The sequence below is a fragment of the Apteryx mantelli genome, chromosome 9, assembly GCF_036417845.1.
Source record: "Apteryx mantelli isolate bAptMan1 chromosome 9, bAptMan1.hap1, whole genome shotgun sequence".
NCBI lineage: Eukaryota > Metazoa > Chordata > Aves > Apterygiformes > Apterygidae > Apteryx > Apteryx mantelli.
In genome coordinates, this window is record NC_089986.1 from 11,983,203 (window position 1) to 12,003,711 (window position 20,509).

Genomic DNA, 20,509 nt, shown 5'->3' on the forward strand with positions numbered 1-20,509 from the left:
CCCCTTTTGCCCCTTCAGAGGCCCAGGAAAAAGGAGCTGACAGCCTCTTTCTCCCCACAGCACACCCAGGTGCTGCTCTGGAGGACGCCTCTGCCCTCCACAGCCCAGAGGCTGAAGCTGCCTGCGGCCCCCCAACCGCTGAGACGCAGCAGCCCAGAGGGAGAAGCCCCAGCGGGAGGTGCAGAAATGCCTCGTGCGTCTCTGCTCCTCCACTGCCTGCTCAGAGCAAGCAGCTCGGCACGCTGCGCAGAAGCCTCTCGGAGGCAGCCCTGTCCTTCCCGGGCCGCTGGCGAGGCTGCAGAAGGCGCCAGAGGGGCACCAGCTGGGCGCACAGTGTTGCGGATGGTCAGCAACAGCTGGGCATGGAGAAGGAGGCCCTGGAAAAGCCACCTGCCATGGAGGCGGCACCACTCTCAGCTGGCTCTGCACCCACACCGTCCTCCAGGTGCTCCCTGGAGAGCTGCCGGGCTGCTTCGCAGGGCCCCTCCATAAGCCTCCTGGGAGCTGCTGCCATTCCCGCTTGCTGCTTGCGGGCAGCAAGAGCTGCGAGAAAGAGAAGGAGACGGAGGAGGAGACAGAGAAGGAAAAGAAGAAGGAGAGAGAGAAGGAGAAAGAGGGAGACAAAGAGAAGGCAAAAGAGAAGGAGAAGGCAAAAGCAAAGGAGAAGAGAGAAAGAAAGAGAAGGAGGAAGAGAAAGGGAAAGGGAAGGAGAAGGAGAAGAAATGGAGAGCAAATAAAGGGATGAGAAAAGAAAGAAAGAAAAGACATGGAGAGAAAACAAAGAGAAAGAAAAGAAATGGAATAAAAAGAAACGGAGAGAAAAGAAAGGGAAAGAAAAGGAAGGGGTAGGGCAAGAAAGTGAAGAGAAAAAAGAGGGGAGAAAAAAGGTGTAGAAAGGAAGGGGGAGAGAAAAGTGAGGGCAAAAAAGGGGGCGAAAAGGGAGGAGAAGAAGAAAAGGGAGCAAAGAAGATGGAGCTAAGAGAAGAGGAGAAAGAGGAGGGAGAAAAGGAAGAGGGGGGGAAAAGGAAGAGGGAGAAAAAAGGGGGAGAAAGAAAGGGGAGCAAAAGGGTGAAAAAAGCAGCCAAATGAAGGGGTGCTAGAAAAGGGGAGGAAAGGGAGAGGGAGAAAAGGGAGGAAGAAGAAAGGGGGAGAAAAAGAGTAAGAAAAGGGAGAAGAAAAGGAGGGGAAGGGGAAATAAGAAAGAGAGAAGCAAAGGGGGAATAAAAAAGGAGGGTGGAAATGGGAGAGGAAGGGGAACAAAAAGAGGAGGGAGAAAGGGGAGAAAAAAGGGAGATAAGAAAGCGAGGGAAAAAATGGAGAGAAGAAGAATGGAGAAGAAGGGGGAGGCAAGAAAGCGTGAGAAAATAGGTGGCAGGAAAAAAGGGGGAGAAAAGAGTGAAGAGAAATGGGGAGAAAAAGCAAAGGGAGAAGAAAGGAGGAGAAAAAAGGGGGAAGTCGATGAGGCCTTCTACAGACAGCTGGAAGTAGCCTCACGATCCCAGGCCCTGGTTCTCATGGGGGACTTCAACCACCCCGATATCTGCTGGAAAGACAACACAGCTAGGCACAAACAGTCCTGGAGGTTCCTGCAGAGCATTGGTGACAACTTCTTGACACAGGTGGTGGAGGAGACAACAAGGAGAGGTGTGCTGCTGGACCTCGTACTAACAAACAAAGAAGGACTGGTGGAAGATGTGAAGGTCGGGGGCTGCCTTGGCTGCAGTGACCATGAGATCGTGGAGTTCAGGATCCTGCGAGGAGGCAGCAGGGCACCAAGTAGGATCGCAACCCTGGACTTCAGGAGAGCAAACTTTGGCCTCTTCAGGGACCTACTTGGAGGAATCCCATGGGTTAGGGCCCTAGAAGGAAGGGGCGTTCAAGAGAGCTGGTTAATATTCAAACATCACTTCCTCCAGGCTCAAGAGCGGTGCAGTGCATCCCTATGAGTAGGAAGTCAAGCAAAGGAGGTAGGAGACCTGCATGGATGAGCAAGGAGCTCCTGGCAAAACTCAACCAGAAGAAGGAAGTCTACAGAAAGTGGAAAGGGGGACAGGCCACTTGGGAGGAATATAGGAACGTTGTCAGAGTATGCAGGGATGCAACGAGGAAGGCTAAGGCCTGTTTGGAATTAAATCTGGCGAGAGATGTCAAGGACAGCAAGAAGGGCTTCTTCAAATACATCAGTAGCAAGAGGAAGACTAAGGAAAATGTGGGCCCTTTGCTGAATGGGGTGGGTGCCCTGGTGACGAAGCATGCAGAGAAGGCAGAGTTACTGAATGCCGCCTTTGCTTCAGTCTTTACTGCTCAGGCCAGCCCTCAGGAACCCCAGACCCTGGAGACAAGAGAGAAAGTCTGGAGGAAGGAAGGCTTTCCCTTGGTGGGAAAGAGTCTAGTTGGAGGCCTGTAGCTAGCGGTGTCCCCCAGGGGTCAGTACTGGGTCCAGTCTTGTTCAACTTCTTCATCAATGGCCTGGATGAAGGGACAGAGTGCACCCTCAGCAAGTTTGCTGATGATACAAAACTGGGAGGAGTGGCTGATACGCCAGAGGGCTGTGCTGCCATTCAAAGAGACCTGGACAGGCTGGAGAGGTGGGCAGAGAGGAACCTCATGAATTTCAACAAAGGCAAGTGCAGGGTCCTGCACCTAGGGAGGAATAACCCCATGCACCAGTACAGGCTGGGGGCTGGCTTGCTGGAAAGCAGCTCTGCAGAGAAGGACCTGGGAGTGCTGGTGGACAACAAGTTGACCATGAGTCACCAGTGTGCCCTTGTGGCCAAGAAGGCCAATGGTATCCTGGGGTGCATCAGGAAGAGTGTTGCCAGCAGGTCGAGGGAGGTGATTCTCCCCCTCAGCCCTGGTGAGGCCACATCTGCAGTACTGTGTCCAGTTCTGGGCTCCCCAGTACAAGAGGGATGTGGCACTACTGGAGCAAGTCCAGCGAAGGGCTACTAAGATGATTAGGGGACTGGAGCATCTCTCTTATGAGGAAAGGCTGAGAGAGCTGGGCCTGTTTAGCTTGGAGAAGAGAAGGCTGAGAGGAGATCTTATCAATGTGTACAAGTATCTGAAGGGAGGGTGTTGAGAGGATGGAGCCAGACTCTTTTCAGTGGTGCTGAGCGACAGGACGCGAGGCAACGGGCACAAACTGAAACACAGACAGTTCCATCTGAACATGAGGAAACACTTTTTCACTGTGAGGGTGACAGCGCACTGGAACAGGTTGCCCAGAGAGGTTGTGGAGTCTCCTTCTCTGGAGATATTCAAAACCCACCTGGATGCAATCCTGTGCAATATGCTCTAGGTGACCCTGCTTGAGCAGGGGGGTTGGACTATATGATCTCCAGAGGTCCCTTCCAACCTCAGCGATTCTGTGATTCTGTAACCTCTCTGCAAGAAAAGTTTGTGTATCAGTTAGGATCTGGGATGTCAGACACAGTTCTGTTGTCTTTCCCAGTTTTCATTTTGGGCATTAAAGCCACATCCATTGCTTTCTTCTTGCTATTTTATTATTATTACCTCAAACCAAATTTTATTTATTATTACCTCAAACCTAGTATTAATGTTCACAGTTACTAGGCAGATGTAAGGCTAGTGAATTTTGCAAGTGTCTGACAGTAACTGTAGGTGATGAGTTAAAAGGCAGTAGCAATGTGTTGTGTAATTTCCATTTCTGTGTATTGAAGCCTCACTTAAATCAGTTGGTTGTTACTCAGTTCCCAGTCTATGGGAACAGTTCTTGTGCTTTGGAAATCCTAATTCCTGATATTCCTCTTACCAAATGTGTTACAGATTGTTCTTAGTATGTAAGTACTGAAGGCAAAGAGCTAAAATTAAACATTTGCTTGCTCAAGGATATCAGTATCATGCTTGTTTGGCTGTCACATTACTCACATGGCTTTACTTTTGCAAGAGTTATGCTAATCTTTTTGAAACTTACTTCACAGTTTGCTTTTACATTTATCAAAAATCTTACTGAAATCTTGGCTCCTTGATAGCTTTCATTAAAAGCAACTCTTCTTTCCCTTCAGAATCCATTTTTTTGGAATGCTCTTTGCTTGGGTTGCTATCTTTTTGGTAATGGGTTTTCTTGGAGCAGAGGTTAGTAGTTTATACTCAGCTCTTAACCAGGGTGACTGGAAGACTTATATAAGACTTTAAAGTCTTACAATTTTCATAAAGAAATGCCCTAATATGGAAAGTTGACTTAATGATTTGTTTGAGGAAACTAATGCTTAGAATGGGTTGGTTCAAAAGGCTGCATTTCAGTTTGAGTTGAACTGATCTGAAATGGAATACCTCACTTTCTGCAGTCTGAGAAAATTGAAACATTGTGTGAAAGCTAAAATATTTCTCTGGGAAACTTTGGTTTTACGAAAATTGAGTTTTCTTCCAGAAATATAACAAATTTTGTCAACTGTATGTCCAGAAGAGGAGGCATGAGAGAAGAACAGTTTCATGCCAACACAAGCATCATTTTGCCTGGTTTTGTTTTCAATACAGTTTATCTGGTGACATCAGGCACTGGTGTAAGTAACTGTTTATGCACATGGGTTTCAGAGAGTAGGGAAACTCTGAATACGCTGAAAAAGGAAAGGTAGGGGTAGTATCTGGTAGGATAAACTGCTCATTTGACTTCATCCTGCTTCTGAGACTAGTAATTTAATTTCAGTAATATCTGACCTATGTTCTAAAAAAGTGAATTCATTCACTGATGTCAAAATATTATATCAAATATGAAATGTCCAAAACTAAGCAAAAGGATTTTGACCAAACAGACAAGAAATGAATATAATTGTATTTAGTCTTTTCATTAGATTTATGTAACTCAGCATTTCTCCTGACTTTCTCTGCACAAAATTAATTTTCTCTCATTTTTAAACTTGGTATGTTGTTTTGAAGATACTGTTTTTCGTGGTTTTCTGTTTTGCTGATTCCTGTTGCAAATATTTACAGCTTCACGGTGGGCTGCTATACCTGAATTACACTGGTTTTAGCAGTGCCATGGAACCCGCCTCAGCCCCCTTCCCACACACTCTGCCCATGATGACCACTTGTCAGTTTTGCACAGACACAGTCATAGTAAAACTACCTTTCCAGACTGTCTTCACTGTATAATGCAGGCTTGTATGTACCTATAATAGCTGCAAAGTTTGGCCAAATGAAGGAGATGGATTGATATCACCAAGTCCCATTACTTAATGCTGCCACATTTGCAAAATACTGCATTTAAGTATGTGTTGGAGGGTAGGGCAATATCTTGTTCAGACTTGCACTTCAATTTTGCTTTCTCTTTGCAATGCAAGATAGGATTCCCTGATAATTGACACCAAGTACTTTCCGCCTTCTATATTTCATATGAGGTGTCAATCTCTCAATTATCAGACACCAGATAGTCAATGTGTGCTGTAAACTTACTGACAGCTGGTCATAATATCCAGGATTTTGAAATTCAGGTCAAAAAGTATGAAATAAACCAAGGCAAACAAAGCCCTTAATTAGGTTACATACTCCAAAAATATAAAGTAATGACAATTAGAATTTTATATTTTACATTTTAAATAATAGCATACTTTTATATTCTGATTTCGATTATTTAATTTAATGTGAGCTTTTAACTGTTATCTCCTTGTCATTAATCCTCACTTGATGAAATTGTTTTTGTTACTGTCTTACTAAAGAAAAAATTTGACTGGACGCTTAAGGCCAGTATTTCAGAAATTACATGTAACAATTTCCTCTTCTAATTCGATGCCTAGTCCCCACCTACTGTTGTTTTGCCTGCGTGAACCAAGTATTTATGTGTACCAGCAGGCAAATCTGAATTTACAACCACATGTTAAAATAAGCTGTATAATGTTTGCACTTAAATCCATTGCCTGGAAAATCTAACCTATTGCTTACATGTAACTTATAATCTGAATTTAGTGAGTCTGAGATGAACTGTGTAGGGTTTTAAGATTCCCAAGGCAGAGGAAGCTAGGTTTCATTCATTATCAGTGGTCAACAACGGCTCACACCTGATGTCATTCCACACCAGATCTTCCTATACTCACCAGCAGTTTCCTAACACAAGCTCCAGGACAATTAGCTTGAGCACAAGTGCTTCCACATTTTTATACTGTGGCTTGCTGTAACCAGCTAAGTATGCCTTTGGTTAGGGATCGGCTTGATGCACTTCAGTATGGGAAATGTATGGAGTGCAGGACAAGGGAAGGCAGTGATAAAGAGGGAGGGACAGAGGGAGGGAAAGGAACCGAGATTCTACATAAATCAGTCTGCAGAGTGAGCTGGTGGAACAAGAAAGTAGGTCAACTTTTCCAAGCTCTAGTACGTTATTTTAGATAGAGACAAGCTGGTAAATCAGCTCTGAAATGCTGACTATAAGCCAAGCTTTTGTAGCCCTGGTCATTTCTTTGTTAATTGTTCAGTTTCTCAAATTGAGAAAGGCATGTCAGCAATTGCCTCCTGGACCAACTCCTCTCCCACTGCTTGGAAACTTGGTGCACCTGAACTTTCAGTTTCATCGGGATCTTCTGATGGAGGTATTTCTTTTCAGATACTCCTAATTGGTTAATTTTACTGACAGCTTAAATGAAACTAATATATTAGTAGCAAAGCAAAGTTTTAAGGCTTAGGAAAGTTACAGACAAGATATGGACATATGAAGATCAACTTGATTCCTAAATTCAGGTCACCTTCTTATGTGGAATATGATAGCTTCATGAGAAGCTTGATCCCTTTAAGAATCAAATAAACTTGGGGACAGAGTTTTTGACTTGTGATTAAAGTACATGAATACCAAATCGAAGAGGTGCTCCCCATTGTTTATAACATCATATATGTTACTTTTTTAACTTCTGAGGCACTGGCATTGTCTAGTTTGATTACTAAATGATTAAAACATTTATGTGTATGTATGTTTGTCATACTGAAAGGGTATAAACTCCTCACCCCCACTCATCCTCAAAACTATTTGTTTGCCACTTGTTTTTAGAGTTGCTCCTCCTTGGGCCACCTCAGTCCTTTCCTGTACTCTGGCAGTGATTATTCTAATGGTTTGCAGATGACCTCTAGTTCAGATCTATAGCTTGAGACAGTACGCACAAATCGTTGTGAGCACAACGCAGATTGACAGGCAGTGATGCTATAAAATGAAGGATAAAGCCAGTATCCAAAGCATTATAAGGAGAAGCAAGTGACTAGTGTGATCAATTGGATGTAATTCTGCTGGCACCTTAAACACCTTCTACCACCCCTTTTATATCATCTGGGGTGTGCGGGAGCAGAGTCCAATTCTTGCTTGAAGCTCTTTTTCTGTGAATTTCCTCTGTCATACATCTGTCCCTGCTTGAGCACTGCATATTTCTAGCATCTCCAGTGGTCAGTGTTTTCCTCAGTAGTATGAGGAAACCTCACTGGCTTCACTCAGCTGCAGCCCACTGGCACTTCAGGGCTATTGACTAATTCCTGGCTGCATCTCCTTTCCCGGAGGGAGCAGGTTTAATCAGTTGGTTTCCTATTGCAAAGGAAGGGCTGGCTGGAGGGACAGAGCCCCAGAGAGGTGCAGAGCACGTCTGTTGCATTAACGAGGTACAGATGTAGGCATTGGATGCGATGCAACCTAAAATTTGAAGTCTTCTTTCCTTTGCTGCAATGTTGCAGCAGTCTGTGCTTTGAAAGGGAAAATCACTTCCCCGGGGTAAATAAAATTGGCTGCTGAAAGCCTAGATCTTAGGAAAACAACAGGTTTTTTTCCTGCTGCCAGCTATAATTACATCTCTAGGGATGATGATCTCAGCACAGAGTAGGCCATTTAGCCAGTCAATAGAAGGCTCATCTTCCGTTTGAGATGTGTGGGGTTTCATCCGTACTTTTCTGGCACCTTTTTTGTCTACAGCTGGCAAAAACTCATGGCAACATATATACTTTGTGGCTCGGGTGGACCCCGGTGATCATACTGAATGGATTTCAAGCAGTGAAGGATGGCCTGACCACACACCCTGGAGATGTTTCTGGGAGGATGGTGTCTCCTTTCTTCAGAGCAATGGCCAAAGGAAAAGGTGAGATTTTCCTGCCATAAATATTGCACAGGAATGTTGACTTGGCAAACTACTCCTGCATCAGCTTTGTTAGACCTCTACCCTGCCATTCAGAATGCTCTTCCACCAAAATCCCCCATCAGCTCTTGAGAATTGCTTACTGTTTGTCATGATCACTTTTGTCCTGAGCTTTCCCATGCTTGGGTAACACTCCAGATCAGGTTGTTTCTAGGTCACCTTTTTGCTGTGTTTGAGATGTATGAGATTCTTAGCTCAGAACTCAGCCATGTGCCATCACTTCAGACCTCGCTCTCTTCACAGAATAATCTGTTCTGCTGTACATGATTGTGATGTATGTTGTTATATAAATGCAAAGTATGCTTATATGCTTGGCAACCATATATACTACCTGGTTGCCAAACAGCTTCCATCATGAGCAAGAGACCTCTAACACCCTCCTCCAGAAGTCTCATAGCTGTGTTTGTAGCCAATCTTAAATGTTTGGCGACATCACATTAAACTCCACTTCTCCTTAGTGTGTTTTAACAGTTTGTATGCCTTTCTCTTCCTTCCCTTGTGTTTGCTATGCCAAAGCAAACACAGGTTGTTTAAGGCCAGGTAAACCATCAGCAGCAGTACAGGGCTCTTCAGGTAACCACTAGCGCAATTTAACAACCAGTGGAATGGTTTCTCTTCCAGAGAAGAAACAGGATCCAGACGTCACTTGACCCTCACCTTCACCACCTTTGCCTACAAGCATCACATTTGCTGAGCTCCATCCCCATAAACATACCCTGGCCTTGTATATCACCCTGTAGAAATTCACCTGTTTACTCCTTTATTGAGCTCAAATACCTGGGTTTGGCTAAAGCAGATCTTCTAAAAAGGCATCTTAAATTATTTTTTGAAGACATCAGGAAATAGAGCAGTCAGAAAATCATTAGATGGCTCTTTTCAAAGATTAACTACAGTCAGTATTAAAAACTTGTCATCTAGTTATAGTTTGGATATGTTTCACTATGGTTTCTGGTCACTGATAATTTTTCCTCCTAAAGATACTTGTATCACAGTGCATTCCCTGATTTACTCTATGTATTATATAATACATTTTTAAATGAATGGTTCATGTCTATGGCAAATATTAATATGCCAGGAAATATCCTCAGGTATTATACTGGCAAGTGGTCGCTCCTGGAAACAACAGAGACGCTTTGGTATAATGACTCTCCACAATCTAGGAATGGGGAAAAAAGGTCTGGAGTATTGCGTGCAAGAGGAGGCCTCTCACTTGGTGGAGTTCTTTGTGAACCTGAAAGGTATGCCCCTGCTAAGAAATCAGATGCTTTTCAAGCCTGGATCCATCTCTTCAGTATGCCAATTTACATACCCCTCTCTAGAATCAGGGCGGGTCCAGAGTGGTGTATCCAAGGAAGTGCAGATAGAGACCAGTTTCAGAGGTGCGAATTTCTTTCTAAAAAGCTGTTTCTGAACCTAATGAAGCTGGGAACTTCTGAAATCCCTTCTCTTTGGGTTTATCATTTAACTATCATATTCTCTGTGTACAATTGGATGTCACTGAATTGCATATCCAAGCAGCCCTCCGACTGCCCAAAATAGGTAACTAAGAGTATGGTGGAGCTTAATCAATTCTCTAATTCTCTAAATTCCAATGACATCGGGTACCACCCAGCCTAGACCACAATACTGTTGACATTCTTGGACCTAATGTCAGTCTGTAAATAAAAGGGGATCTAGTGATGTGACTTGGTTATTTTCTTAGTTTCTTTGACTTATGAAAACAGCCTTTTCCAGGTAGATGTTGGCTTTCTTTAGCCTGGGTTCATCTCAGCTGACTCTGGGAAAATATAAAGAGTCTAGCACTTAAGCACCAGTGAGTTACTGTGTGATTGTATACTGTTTGCTGATTCATTGAGCAAAGTACAGAATTAAAAAAAAAATTACAAATTTATCTGTTAAGATTTTGGGAGTGTAGTTAAGGAATTCTCTCATAATGGTGCAGGATATTTTAGTGTCTGTCTGGCTAAGTAACTTCTGGCAAGAGAAATCAAAGAAAACAGGAAGGGAGGGGACTTCACTGGGTTAGCTGGTTCATTCTTGAATCCAAGCCTGGATCACTTCTACCCAAATCATTTCTGATGGACATCTGTCTCATATCTTTTAAAAAATCATCAGACAGAGATCTGATGATTTATTGTTCACAAATGACACTGTAATCATTTTATTACCTATACTTTGCAGTTCTTATCTATTCTGCCTCTTGAACCTTCTCCAGGTCCTTCAGTCTTTCCTCCTAAGTTTTTTACATTTTTGAACAATTCTGTCACTCTCTTCTCTTTAATTAATCTACCTCCTGTGATATTTCTTGCCTTGCACATTGCCTGACTTCTCCCACACACTTGAGGACAGCAGATTTGATATGATATCCTCCAATGGATCTCAGCTGTGCAATGTCATTTCCTAGGAAAGGCTATGAGGTTGTTTTAAGGCTATAAGCTAACAGTTTAACAGTGTCTAAGACTGTTTATGTTCATGAAAAAATATTAATGCCATATGTCATCCCCTTTCACACCCCAGCTGGATAAAGACTGTATTTGACATAATCTCTGATAGTATCTTGTCCTATCTGAGTAAGGAACAACCGAAGAAAGCATTAAGAGTGAATATTATCTACTGTCTTTGCAGGAAGACCTGTGGATCCTTCTTTCCCTCTTTTTCATTCTATTTCAAATCTAATTTGTGCTCTGGTTTTTGGATATCACTTCTCTGATGAGGACAAAACCTTCCATGAACTGATCAGTGCCACAGAGAATTTATTCAGATTTGCAGGCAGCTTCATTCATCAGGTGAGTAAATAATGCGCTATTTTTTTCCAATATAGGTATAATATGAAAGTGCAGATGCAAGAATAAGTTTTCCCTAAATACAAAGTAAATACAAATGCAAGTAGAATGTTAAGTTTTCATCCCTCTGTTGATGCTTGGCTGTAAGCTTTTTAGCATTTCCGAGACTGTTAACAGAAACCTTTAAACTTATTTTTGCATTGGAGTTTCTAATAGATTTGAACTTTACAGTGCTGCTCCTTCCACTTCATTTACTTCTCTCCTCCAAAAATCAGTAGCATTTAAGTCACTGTTGTGCCTTTTATTACTCTGCAATTTGTATGCTGACAGATTCTTTCATTTCCTTCCTCACATAGAATAAAAATTTCAGTATGAATCTTTCCATTACTTTGTAAAAACTCACAGTTCACACATTACAAAAATAATGTATACATACGTTCTCTGACAGTCTCACATTCAAGTTCTGTCAAAGATTTTTTGGTAGCTGCCTCCCATAACATACCATAAAGGCCAGCTTTGCACTTGAAGTGTCTAAGTTTTCCCCGTTAGTTAGATTTTGGTGTTTAGACTCCCAAAGAAGGACAAACTCAGCAATGGGGTTTGGGGATAGAATGACAAATCTTCATTTTGAGTTGGTAATCATACTCTCAGAATTTTACAAGTCAAAATTGTTGATGTAAAGCTTTTCAACAAATCTGTCATATGAGGGTAGCACTATACAACTTGCCCAGAGTGAAGGTGCCACACATGTTTAATGGGCAGAAGGGAAAGCCCACAACTCCAGGCCATTAGTCCTCCCTCAGTAGTATACAAGGCCTCAGAAAAGATGTTAAAGGAAAGAAAAGTTGAAAATACGGAGGCAAATGAAAAATGACATAAAATGCAATATTGGTTTACTAGATATGATCTTCTTCACTTGGAATTTTTTAGGAAAAAAAAAAAAGTGTAGTCTATGTAGTCTACCAGGACTTCAGTGAAAATTTGATAAGGTAACAAATATGAAGTAAATACTTAATTGGAGAACACAGGTTAGTGCTAAGGTTTAAAAAGAGGGTAAGGAATTCTGAGAGAGATATAAAGGGGTAAAATGAGTGAAAGAAGTTATCAGTGGAGTTCCTCTGGGAATGGTCCAGTGGTTTTCTGACTGTAGCTACTCATTATTCTTGTTGAAGACCTTGGCTGAAAAACAGGTGTAATTTGCTGATGATCAAAGTCAGAAGACCTTATTAATACAGAGGAGGGTCAGGATATCCTGCTGCAAGAGCTCATCAACCTTGTGGACTAGAGTTATAAGAATGGAACAAATTGTAATAGTACAAAATTAAATTATGAATTCTATTAGGAATTAATGAGATGAGCTTCTGCTATGAGCTTAGGACATTCCAATGCAAGGGTTAAGAGGAAAGAGACCCAGGTAAACTAGCAGATCACAGGATGAAAAGACAAACATGATCCTAGAGTGTTTCCAGCACTATTTTCCCTTTAGATCCACAGACGAGTTAAAGTAGGTTCTGTTGTGTAATGCTTTGTGGGACCTTTTCTAGGGTCTTGGACACTTTATGTTGTGAGTCTGGAGTGAAGCAAGTGCAGAGAAGGGTTAGTGGGATGATGAGCAAACTATCACATAACAAAAATAAAGAACTTTGCTCCTTCGGTCTGACAGAATAAAGGCAAAGAGGAGAGAGAAATGCTGTTTGCTTCGCAGGGTGGGATGGCAGATGCTGCAAAGAGAGAACTATCCAACTTTGAATTGACAAGAGTGTGTATAAATAGACTCTGAGCAGACTGAAGATGTAATATTTCTAACCATCAGAATAGTTATTGGTCACACAAACAGTCACAAGGATGAGGAAGAAAATGAAATTCTCTCTTAGAGTGATACCCAGTCACACAGTTCCTTCTGTGAACTCCACAAATACCCCCAGGTACTTGAGGCTGCAGACTTGTTAATTTTAGTAGCCACACAGTATCCAGAGAGAAGGCTTCTATATTTTGATTCTGTGTGGGAGTCAGGGGCTCCAACCTGTACAGAAACAGGGTCTGCTAGTGATCCGCCTTAGTCAAGTAAACTTCCTGGCATGAGCAGAGTGTTGGCAGTACTGCTTGGGCCCCAGAAACAGGATCTGCCAGTGATCCGCATTAGTCAAGTAAACTTCCTGGCATGAGCAGAGTGTTGGCAGTACTGCTTGGGCCCCCAGATTCAGGAGTGTGCCAAAATTACAAGTAGTGTTTTCCCACATGAGGGCAAAAATGAACTCAAAGTAATGATAGTTTGTTTATCCCACTATCAATATTTCCAGACAGGACAGTTCAGCCTTTTGGTGTTTCTAAAGCATTTTTGTTACTGACAGATAATTCACACTACCTCTTGTATGTCACTCCCACAGCTGTATGAAATCATTCCCTGGCTGATGCACCATCTCCCTGGTCCTCATAAAAAGGCATTGTCTTGCTATGATGTCCTGAGTTCTTTTGCAAGGAGGGAGATCAGAAGGCATAAGGAGAGAGGGATACCAGACGAACCGCAAGATTTCATTGACTTTTACCTGGCTGAAATGGAGAAAGTAAGTATGATCAGGCAGAACAAACACATTCATGGGGCATAAATCTAAATAGACCATTAAATAATCCAATCAGAACCCTTATATTATAGTTTCTTACATTTCATAGGCTTCTTAATGTGAATACAGTAACTTGGAGCTTACTAACTCATGTCTCCCTGAAAGGCATCCAGTTTTATGATCTGGTTACATGAATGAGTTACCATAAAGTACATTAGGGTGTGAATTTATGGGCCAGCATCTGCTTTCCACAAATATCTATGTGTGTACTTCATTCCTGTAGTAAATATGAGACTGTTTCCGCCTGCAGGTTGCAAAACTTTGGTAGACCACCTCATCTTCTAGACCAAGGTGCCTCATGTTTACAACAGGATTAAATACACATGCACAAATAATTGCCCTGAAATAGCTGGCATGCCTCTTTGAGTGATTTTCTGTGTGCATCCTAACACTGGCTGTTCTTGTGCCACACAGCTGTGTTGAGGCAGAATGCTGGTCTCCCCAGGGAGAGAGGGAAACCTTTCGAAGAGGATCTGCCCTTTACAGGAAGCTCTCTCATTAGGTCCAAGTCTGAGGAGATCCTCCACTCTTTAAAAGATTCCCAGGCCATTCTACAATCCCTTGGAATCATTTCTGTGGCATCTAAGAGAGAGCAGTCCTTCCAGCTCCAGCCCAGTCTCTTTCAACAGCTGCACCTCAGCATTTCCAGCCTACTCAATCATTTGAGCAATCTTGGAATCAGTACTTTAGGCATCGCATATTATTTGTCCACTTCCTCAGCGGATAGGTGCTGCTATCAGTAGGTCCTAAATGGGATGTATTTGGGGGTCCCAAGCCTGTTATCCCTTCTGTTACCTCTAATTTCCCCATAGTTTGGGGTGCAGTTGGCCTGTCACTTATATTTAAATTGGAGGATCTGGAAACAATTGCTCAGAAACACTCAATGCCATAATACACTGTTGTTCTTCCCTGCCCAAGTAATTCTTTTCCATAGCAGGAGGGATTAATGAGTCAGAGAGACTCTGTTAAGGGCACCAGAGTTTCTGCTTCAAACTCAGTCATTTTGGAATACCTTTAGGAGCTGAAGAAAACACCTCTTTCTTACTGTTGATGAAGCCCATGTAGCTACTACCTTTGCTCATCAGCTTCCAGCCAGTCAGGCCACCATGTTCTCACAATGTTGGCTAATGGGATCTGGAGTTTTCTTGTTCATTAGGTCTGAATCAATATTATACGATTTACTAAAATAAACGTTTTAGAGACAATGATGCAGCTTTTTCTGGTCTCAGTGGTGCAGGTTATTGCAATCTGTGCATTTAAAAATGTTTTTCCCTAATGTATTTCTCTAATTGTTTTTATATTATATTCCCTTATTATAAGAAGAAAATTTTTGGATATCCCCCTCCCACCAGTTCACATCATTCTAAACTGAGAGAGGAAATTACTCTCAAGATGTTCTGTTGAGTTCCTTTTATTCAGATGGGGGGTTCTTTGGTATTTACTAGCACTGTTTAATAGGTTACTGGAGAGACCAATTAACTTACAAGACCAAATGAGTGATATATTTGTGGGGCGCACGTTTAGAACTACATTCTAGGCTATTTGTAAAACTTCCAGTATGTTTTAAAGTTTTCCTGATTAAGTCAACAGGCCTAAAACAGCCTGTTTTTTATGAAGAACAAATAATTCCACTTCACGAATAAGAGCAAGCCATGTCCATTTGGGAAACTATTAAGCTCTTAGTACTCATCAATAACTGTAATTTTGAATATTCTTTTTGTGCATGACAGCTATGGAAATAATGAAGTAATAACTCTCACACTTGTAGAAGATGTCCTAACTTTTATGCTTTAACTTCAACTTTTTATCATCATCTACAGTCTAAAGATGGGCCCCGACCCAAGTATGATGAAGACAATTTGGTGTGTGTTATAAATGACCTTTTCCTCTCTGGATCAGAGACCTCAAGCACGACCTTGTACTGGGGGCTGCTCTATATGGTGGTGCATCCAGACATCCAAGGTGAGAGGGAGGCTTGCTGTGAAATACTGTGGCTACTACAAATGTTAATGATGGCTAAATATAATGAGTTGCAGGCACAAAAGCCACCAGTTGAGCTTGGCTCTCACTCTCTCAAAGCACTGAAAACAGCATGCTGAACTTAGCACAGAGAAAGCCAGAGTCCCAGCCTCTGACCTGATCAGATCTGGTGGCACATGAAGGGGGGAGACAAAAGTTTGCTCTTTGCAGTGACATTTCAGTAAGGTGCTCTGTGTGGGGTGTTTGCAGGCTGACTGAAGGAAGCAGTAACAGAGATCAGAGCTCTAACAAGAGTCCTGTCTGCCCCAGATATTGTTCAGGTATGAGCGGTGCTAACACAACCTTGCTGTGTTTGCCACACATTTGACCTACCCTCTCTTCCCACTCTTTACAGCTCACCCTCTCCCTTACAGCTGCTGGGCAAACCTTGGCAGCTTATAAAGGGCTGCAGAATGCCCTAAGGAAGTCATGTGGTCTGGGTAGAGACAACTGTCTCTTCCTGTATCCTTCCTGTCAGGAAAAAGGTAGGGAGATACACTAAAGGTAATGTGGCCAGTGCAAATTCAGAAACTCAGTGACTCTTTCCTGTCTTTGCTGAGTGCCTCACACACAAGTCCAGGCAACAGGCACCCATGGAGTACAAGCTGATCTGGTGTGGCCTCAGGGTTTCAGAACACGTGGTGTGTGTGTGACCAGCCGCGTAACCAGCTGGGGGTGTTAACACCTAATATTTAAATAGCGAGCAATGTTTGTTGCAGTTTGCTCACAGAGCAGCAAACAAACCTTAGGAGAAAACAAAGGTGAATGTGAAACATCTGCGAGGAACAGGGAGACTGTAGAAATAGGAAAATAAGTTTAATGGGAGAACTATGGCTGCCTGATATGAAGAGAAGTCACTTTCAGGCAAGAACTGCTGGCAGTACACAAGGACTGTCCCTGTCTTAGTTAATATTGCAAAAGAGATTGCTCAGCTAATTAACACAAATTCTGGTGAATGCCTCTGTAGATCCAGGCTGAGCTTCCCCCATCCACAGCTGTGTCAGGAAGAGAAAGGATATGGCCAAGGCTTAAGGAGGACTCATCCTGGGGCTGCTGGCCCTTCTGTTGTGCTCAAGTGCTGAAAGAGAAGGAGATGCCTGCATTCCCATAATGGCTGAAGCCTCTGAAAAGGCTGTGTCACTGAACACATATTCTCATCCAAGTTTTTAAGCTGATTCAGGTGTTGTTTGTTCAATGTTGTCATAACTTGGACTGACTCTGCTCAACTCCTCCCTTGTACTGGGAGGCACTTACCTCAATTCTGAAAATGAGATTTTGATTTTGAGATAGACTAAGCTAAGCAATCCCTAAATACCTTCAAAATCTGGGGCTAAGTGACTCACTCTACACTGACCAAGCATACAGTGAGATAAATGTCAGAATTGGGATAAAAACACTGTAGTCCTTGCTTGTGAATCTGTGCTACACTGAGGTGTTTTTTTAAATTTACTTTTATTTTCATATATTAAACTCAGGCATTAAATCATATAAAATCATATTAAATCATAGGTTGTAGACTTTATGTACTATGTTGAGATATTAGATTTTCCTATTGCTCCAAGAAAAGAGACCAGTTAAAATATTTGATGTATTTTCCTATCTGAAATGGTGCATATTTCTCCATAGAGAAAGTGCAGAAGGAGCTAGATGCTGTTCTAGGTCCTTCCCAGTTAATTTGCTACGAGGATCGGAGAAAACTGCCTTATACAAACGCTGTGGTTCATGAGATTCAGCGCTTCAGCAACATTGTCTTTGTTGGCGTGCCCAGAGTGTGTGTGAGGAACACAACGTTGCTGGGCTTCCCCCTCAAAAAGGTACAGAAACATTTTCAACCTCTGCTCTTTCTTTAGCAGAGAGACGTTCAGCTTCTATTCCAGTTTTATAACTTATTTTCCATATATAAACCATTCTCCATATCGCCCAGGAACACTGTGAGCAGGGAAGAGTTACCATGAATGAAATAGGTCTCTCGCTTAGTGTGTTGATGCTCAAACAGGTGATGAAACCCCTCTCCCTGACATCAGAGCCTCAAGTTCCTGCCCTGCAGATCAATGGCACAACAGCAGAGACCAGTTCTGCTTAGCTGGGGGTGGACTGAGAGGAGACACTGGTTTGCCAAAGCACTAGTTAAGAAGTCCCTGTCACACTCAGCACTGCCACTAGGATGGAGGAAAGCTTGTAAGAGCATGAGTCCTCTTATAGTGACTCCATGGGCTGAGGAAGGCACAGGCACCTGCCTGATTTTGTGTCAGCTGAGAGACTGTCAGCTGTAGCTGTGAGGGAGTTGTCCCCAAATATTGTCTGAGACAAGTGTTCAAAGCCAGTAAGGCATTTTGTAGAGTGACGTAAGCAATGCTGAATGCCATTTCTCGCTGTAAAACATTAGCGAGATAAAAGCATTGGTTGCTTTTATTGCAAGAGAGATGGGAGAGGCGATCACCATTCCTGGCATCTGGAACTGGCCCCACCAGCTCACTTCTGTGGTGAAGGCTTCACACTTTATTCTGTCTGGATCTGACAGCCAGGTAACTAAGGCACAGAAGCCGGTCTGCCGGGAACAACCTGCTCTTTACCAGTATGGACAAAGCCTGAAGGACTAATGATAAAAGGGCTCAGAGGTTGTTGTCAATGAAGTGATAAGTACTGCGGGGATTCCTGCATTCATCTCTCTCTCTTAAGCCTGAAAAAGGGTTTCCAAGGCTGGCACCTGAATATCAACAAAAGAATCCTACCAGGGGTGCTATTAAAACTAGTAGCAGAAGTGGTCACATTGCAGTTGTACCATTAACACCCATTGACATGGCTGCAGAGTTGAGAACTATAATTTCCAGATAAGAAAATGTTCACAGACTTCCATTTCCTGTCTAGAAAAATGGACTTCTAACCATATGATCTTTGCACATTACAAAGAAATAGCAACAAGCAGCAGTCTTATCCACCAGGCAGAAACTAATGGGTGAGAGAATAGCAGGCAGAACTGAGTCAACAGTTTCTTCCTTGCAGGGCACCATCATCATGCCAAATATAGCATCTGTCCTGTACGACCCTGAGCAGTGGGAGACACCTCGACAGTTCAACCCTGGCCACTTCCTTGATAAAGATGGAAACTTCATAAACCGAGAAGCTTTCTTACCGTTCTCAGCAGGTAAATGCACTGACAATTCAAACTGTCCCAGTGGATTAGATGAAGAATACAGAAATGTGAGAGTGTGGTATTTCCTCAGATAACACCTTTATCTCCACTGCTAGATCTTTTAAAGAACAGTGCTGGCTTGTATCTGCCAAGGCGTATGTTTCTGTGGTGTCTGACCCCAAACTGTTGTTAGTACACTGTGGTGGGAATCCCATCCCAGCTCCTGAACCTTCTAGGCTGTTATAGTTTGCAGTAATCCAGAGGTTTTGTCTGTAGCATTCTTCATATGGTTTCTTTTTTCCCCCTGAGAAGCAATATGCTTTGTGTTTGTTAGAGCTGCTAGCAATCCCTCTTAAAGGAACAAGCTGAAATAAAAAAGAAAGCATCCTGGTAAACAAAGGATTAAGCTCTTGACTACAGAACTGAAAACTCAGTTGCAAAAGAAGGGAAATAAGATAGCAAAGCGCAGTTAGAGGTCACACTTAGCAGCAAAGTTCCTCATCCACTGTTGTTGTTTTAGACTCTACACTGATACAGCAGGCTAGTAACTTGGGTGCCCATCCAGGAGTCGTTTCTTAGTGCAAATGGCATAGCTGGCTTCTGTTTTCCATTTATTGGTCTGCTAATCTGGTGATGTGAATGCATTGTTCATCTGTTTCCTCTAGTTTATGTTGGTTTTGTGCTGTTCATGACATTGGTTCCAGTGAGGAACACTTGGAAATTACCAGTAGGCCTCTTGCTTTGCCTGTAAAGTGAAGAAGCCTTTGTTCAGTTGCAAATACCAATGTTAAGTAATTTTGATTCATTGACTTTAACTCACTGGAAAAGTATTTGCAAACAGCTAGCAGATTCTTCAAGTCTGAGCCTGAAGCTCAACATCTCCTACAGGAGGAAAATAATCTTCCGCTAGGTCAAGAAAGAAATGATGGTTGGACCTCAGGGATTTCCACTGAGATTTTCACTTGGTGTCTCTTAACCTATGACGTTGGATGGAATCTTTCTGACAGAATTCAGGAAGTTTTAGTTCTGTGGCTTTCATGGTCCTCACACTGAGCAAAACCCCCCTCTCATTATGTCAAGAATGAACAAAGTGATTATGAAATTAGAATATTCCTGGATGCTCACTGTTCTTCACCTCTTCTTTCTGCAGGGCACCGTGTGTGTTTGGGGGAGCATCTAGCAAGGACTGAGCTCTTCATTTTCTTTGCCAACCTGCTGCGGGCATTCACCTTCCAGCTCCCTGAGGGAGTGACAAAGATCAACACAGAGCCCATTTTGGGGGGTACGTTGCAGCCCCACCCATACAGGGTTTGTGCCATTCCGCGCTAGGCTGCAACACATTACAGACCAGAATGAGACAGCTGTCTTTGCCTCAGTGAATTTCCTCTCAAATGCATAAATCTTCTTTTACTAGATTGGATATTGACATTAATCTATTCCAGGACTATTCAGAAAGTGGATTTTAAGCTGAGATCCAGACCACCAGTACTTTTGGTCTGGTCCTTATGAAGATCCCAGATTTTTGCAGGGATCTTGGCCATTTTTCTCCTCTTGGAGAGCACCTGCAGCAAGCTGCTGTGGTTTCCAGCTGTGAAGATAGTGTGCTGTGCCTCCTTGTCCTTGCTGAGCAGGATTGTCAAGATGCTCACTCCTGAGAAAACCTTGGTAAAATTCGATAGAGGACCTTGCAAGAGCCGAGTAGGTGTCATTTCTGTGAGTGGTTTGATGACGTCAAGTCATTTGACTCTGGAAAATGCACCTTCAAGGTCCTACTTTAGTTTTACTTGCCTGAACTTAGACACTTTAATTGACAGATTGGAAATAATAATTAAAAAC

General features: G+C 42.7%; 1 protein-coding gene across 1 annotated transcript; it reads left to right on the forward strand.

Annotated features, from left to right (window-relative positions):
- The first annotated feature begins 6,371 nt into the window (after window positions 1-6,371).
- LOC106483794 (cytochrome P450 2J6-like) lies at window positions 6,372-20,002 on the forward strand. The gene is made up of 9 exons (XM_067301442.1): window positions 6,372-6,542; window positions 7,898-8,060; window positions 9,206-9,355; window positions 10,743-10,903; window positions 13,288-13,464; window positions 15,342-15,483; window positions 17,167-17,354; window positions 18,544-18,685; window positions 19,824-20,002. Exons 1-9 carry the CDS (start codon window positions 6,372-6,374, stop codon window positions 20,000-20,002), a joined length of 1,473 nt encoding a protein of 490 aa, XP_067157543.1.
- Window positions 20,003-20,509: the final 507 nt, after the last annotated feature.

Bases quoted from the DNA above. Each gene is read 5' to 3' on its own strand.
- LOC106483794 (XM_067301442.1), top strand. From the start codon at position 6,372: ATGCTGACTATAAGCCAAGCTTTTGTAGCCCTGGTCATTTCTTTGTTA. The intron at 8,061-9,205 runs GTGAGATTTTCC...AAATATCCTCAG, and splicing joins AGCAATGGCCAAAGGAAAAG to GTATTATACTGGCAAGTGGT. The intron at 17,355-18,543 runs GTACAGAAACAT...TCTTCCTTGCAG, and splicing joins TGGGCTTCCCCCTCAAAAAG to GGCACCATCATCATGCCAAA.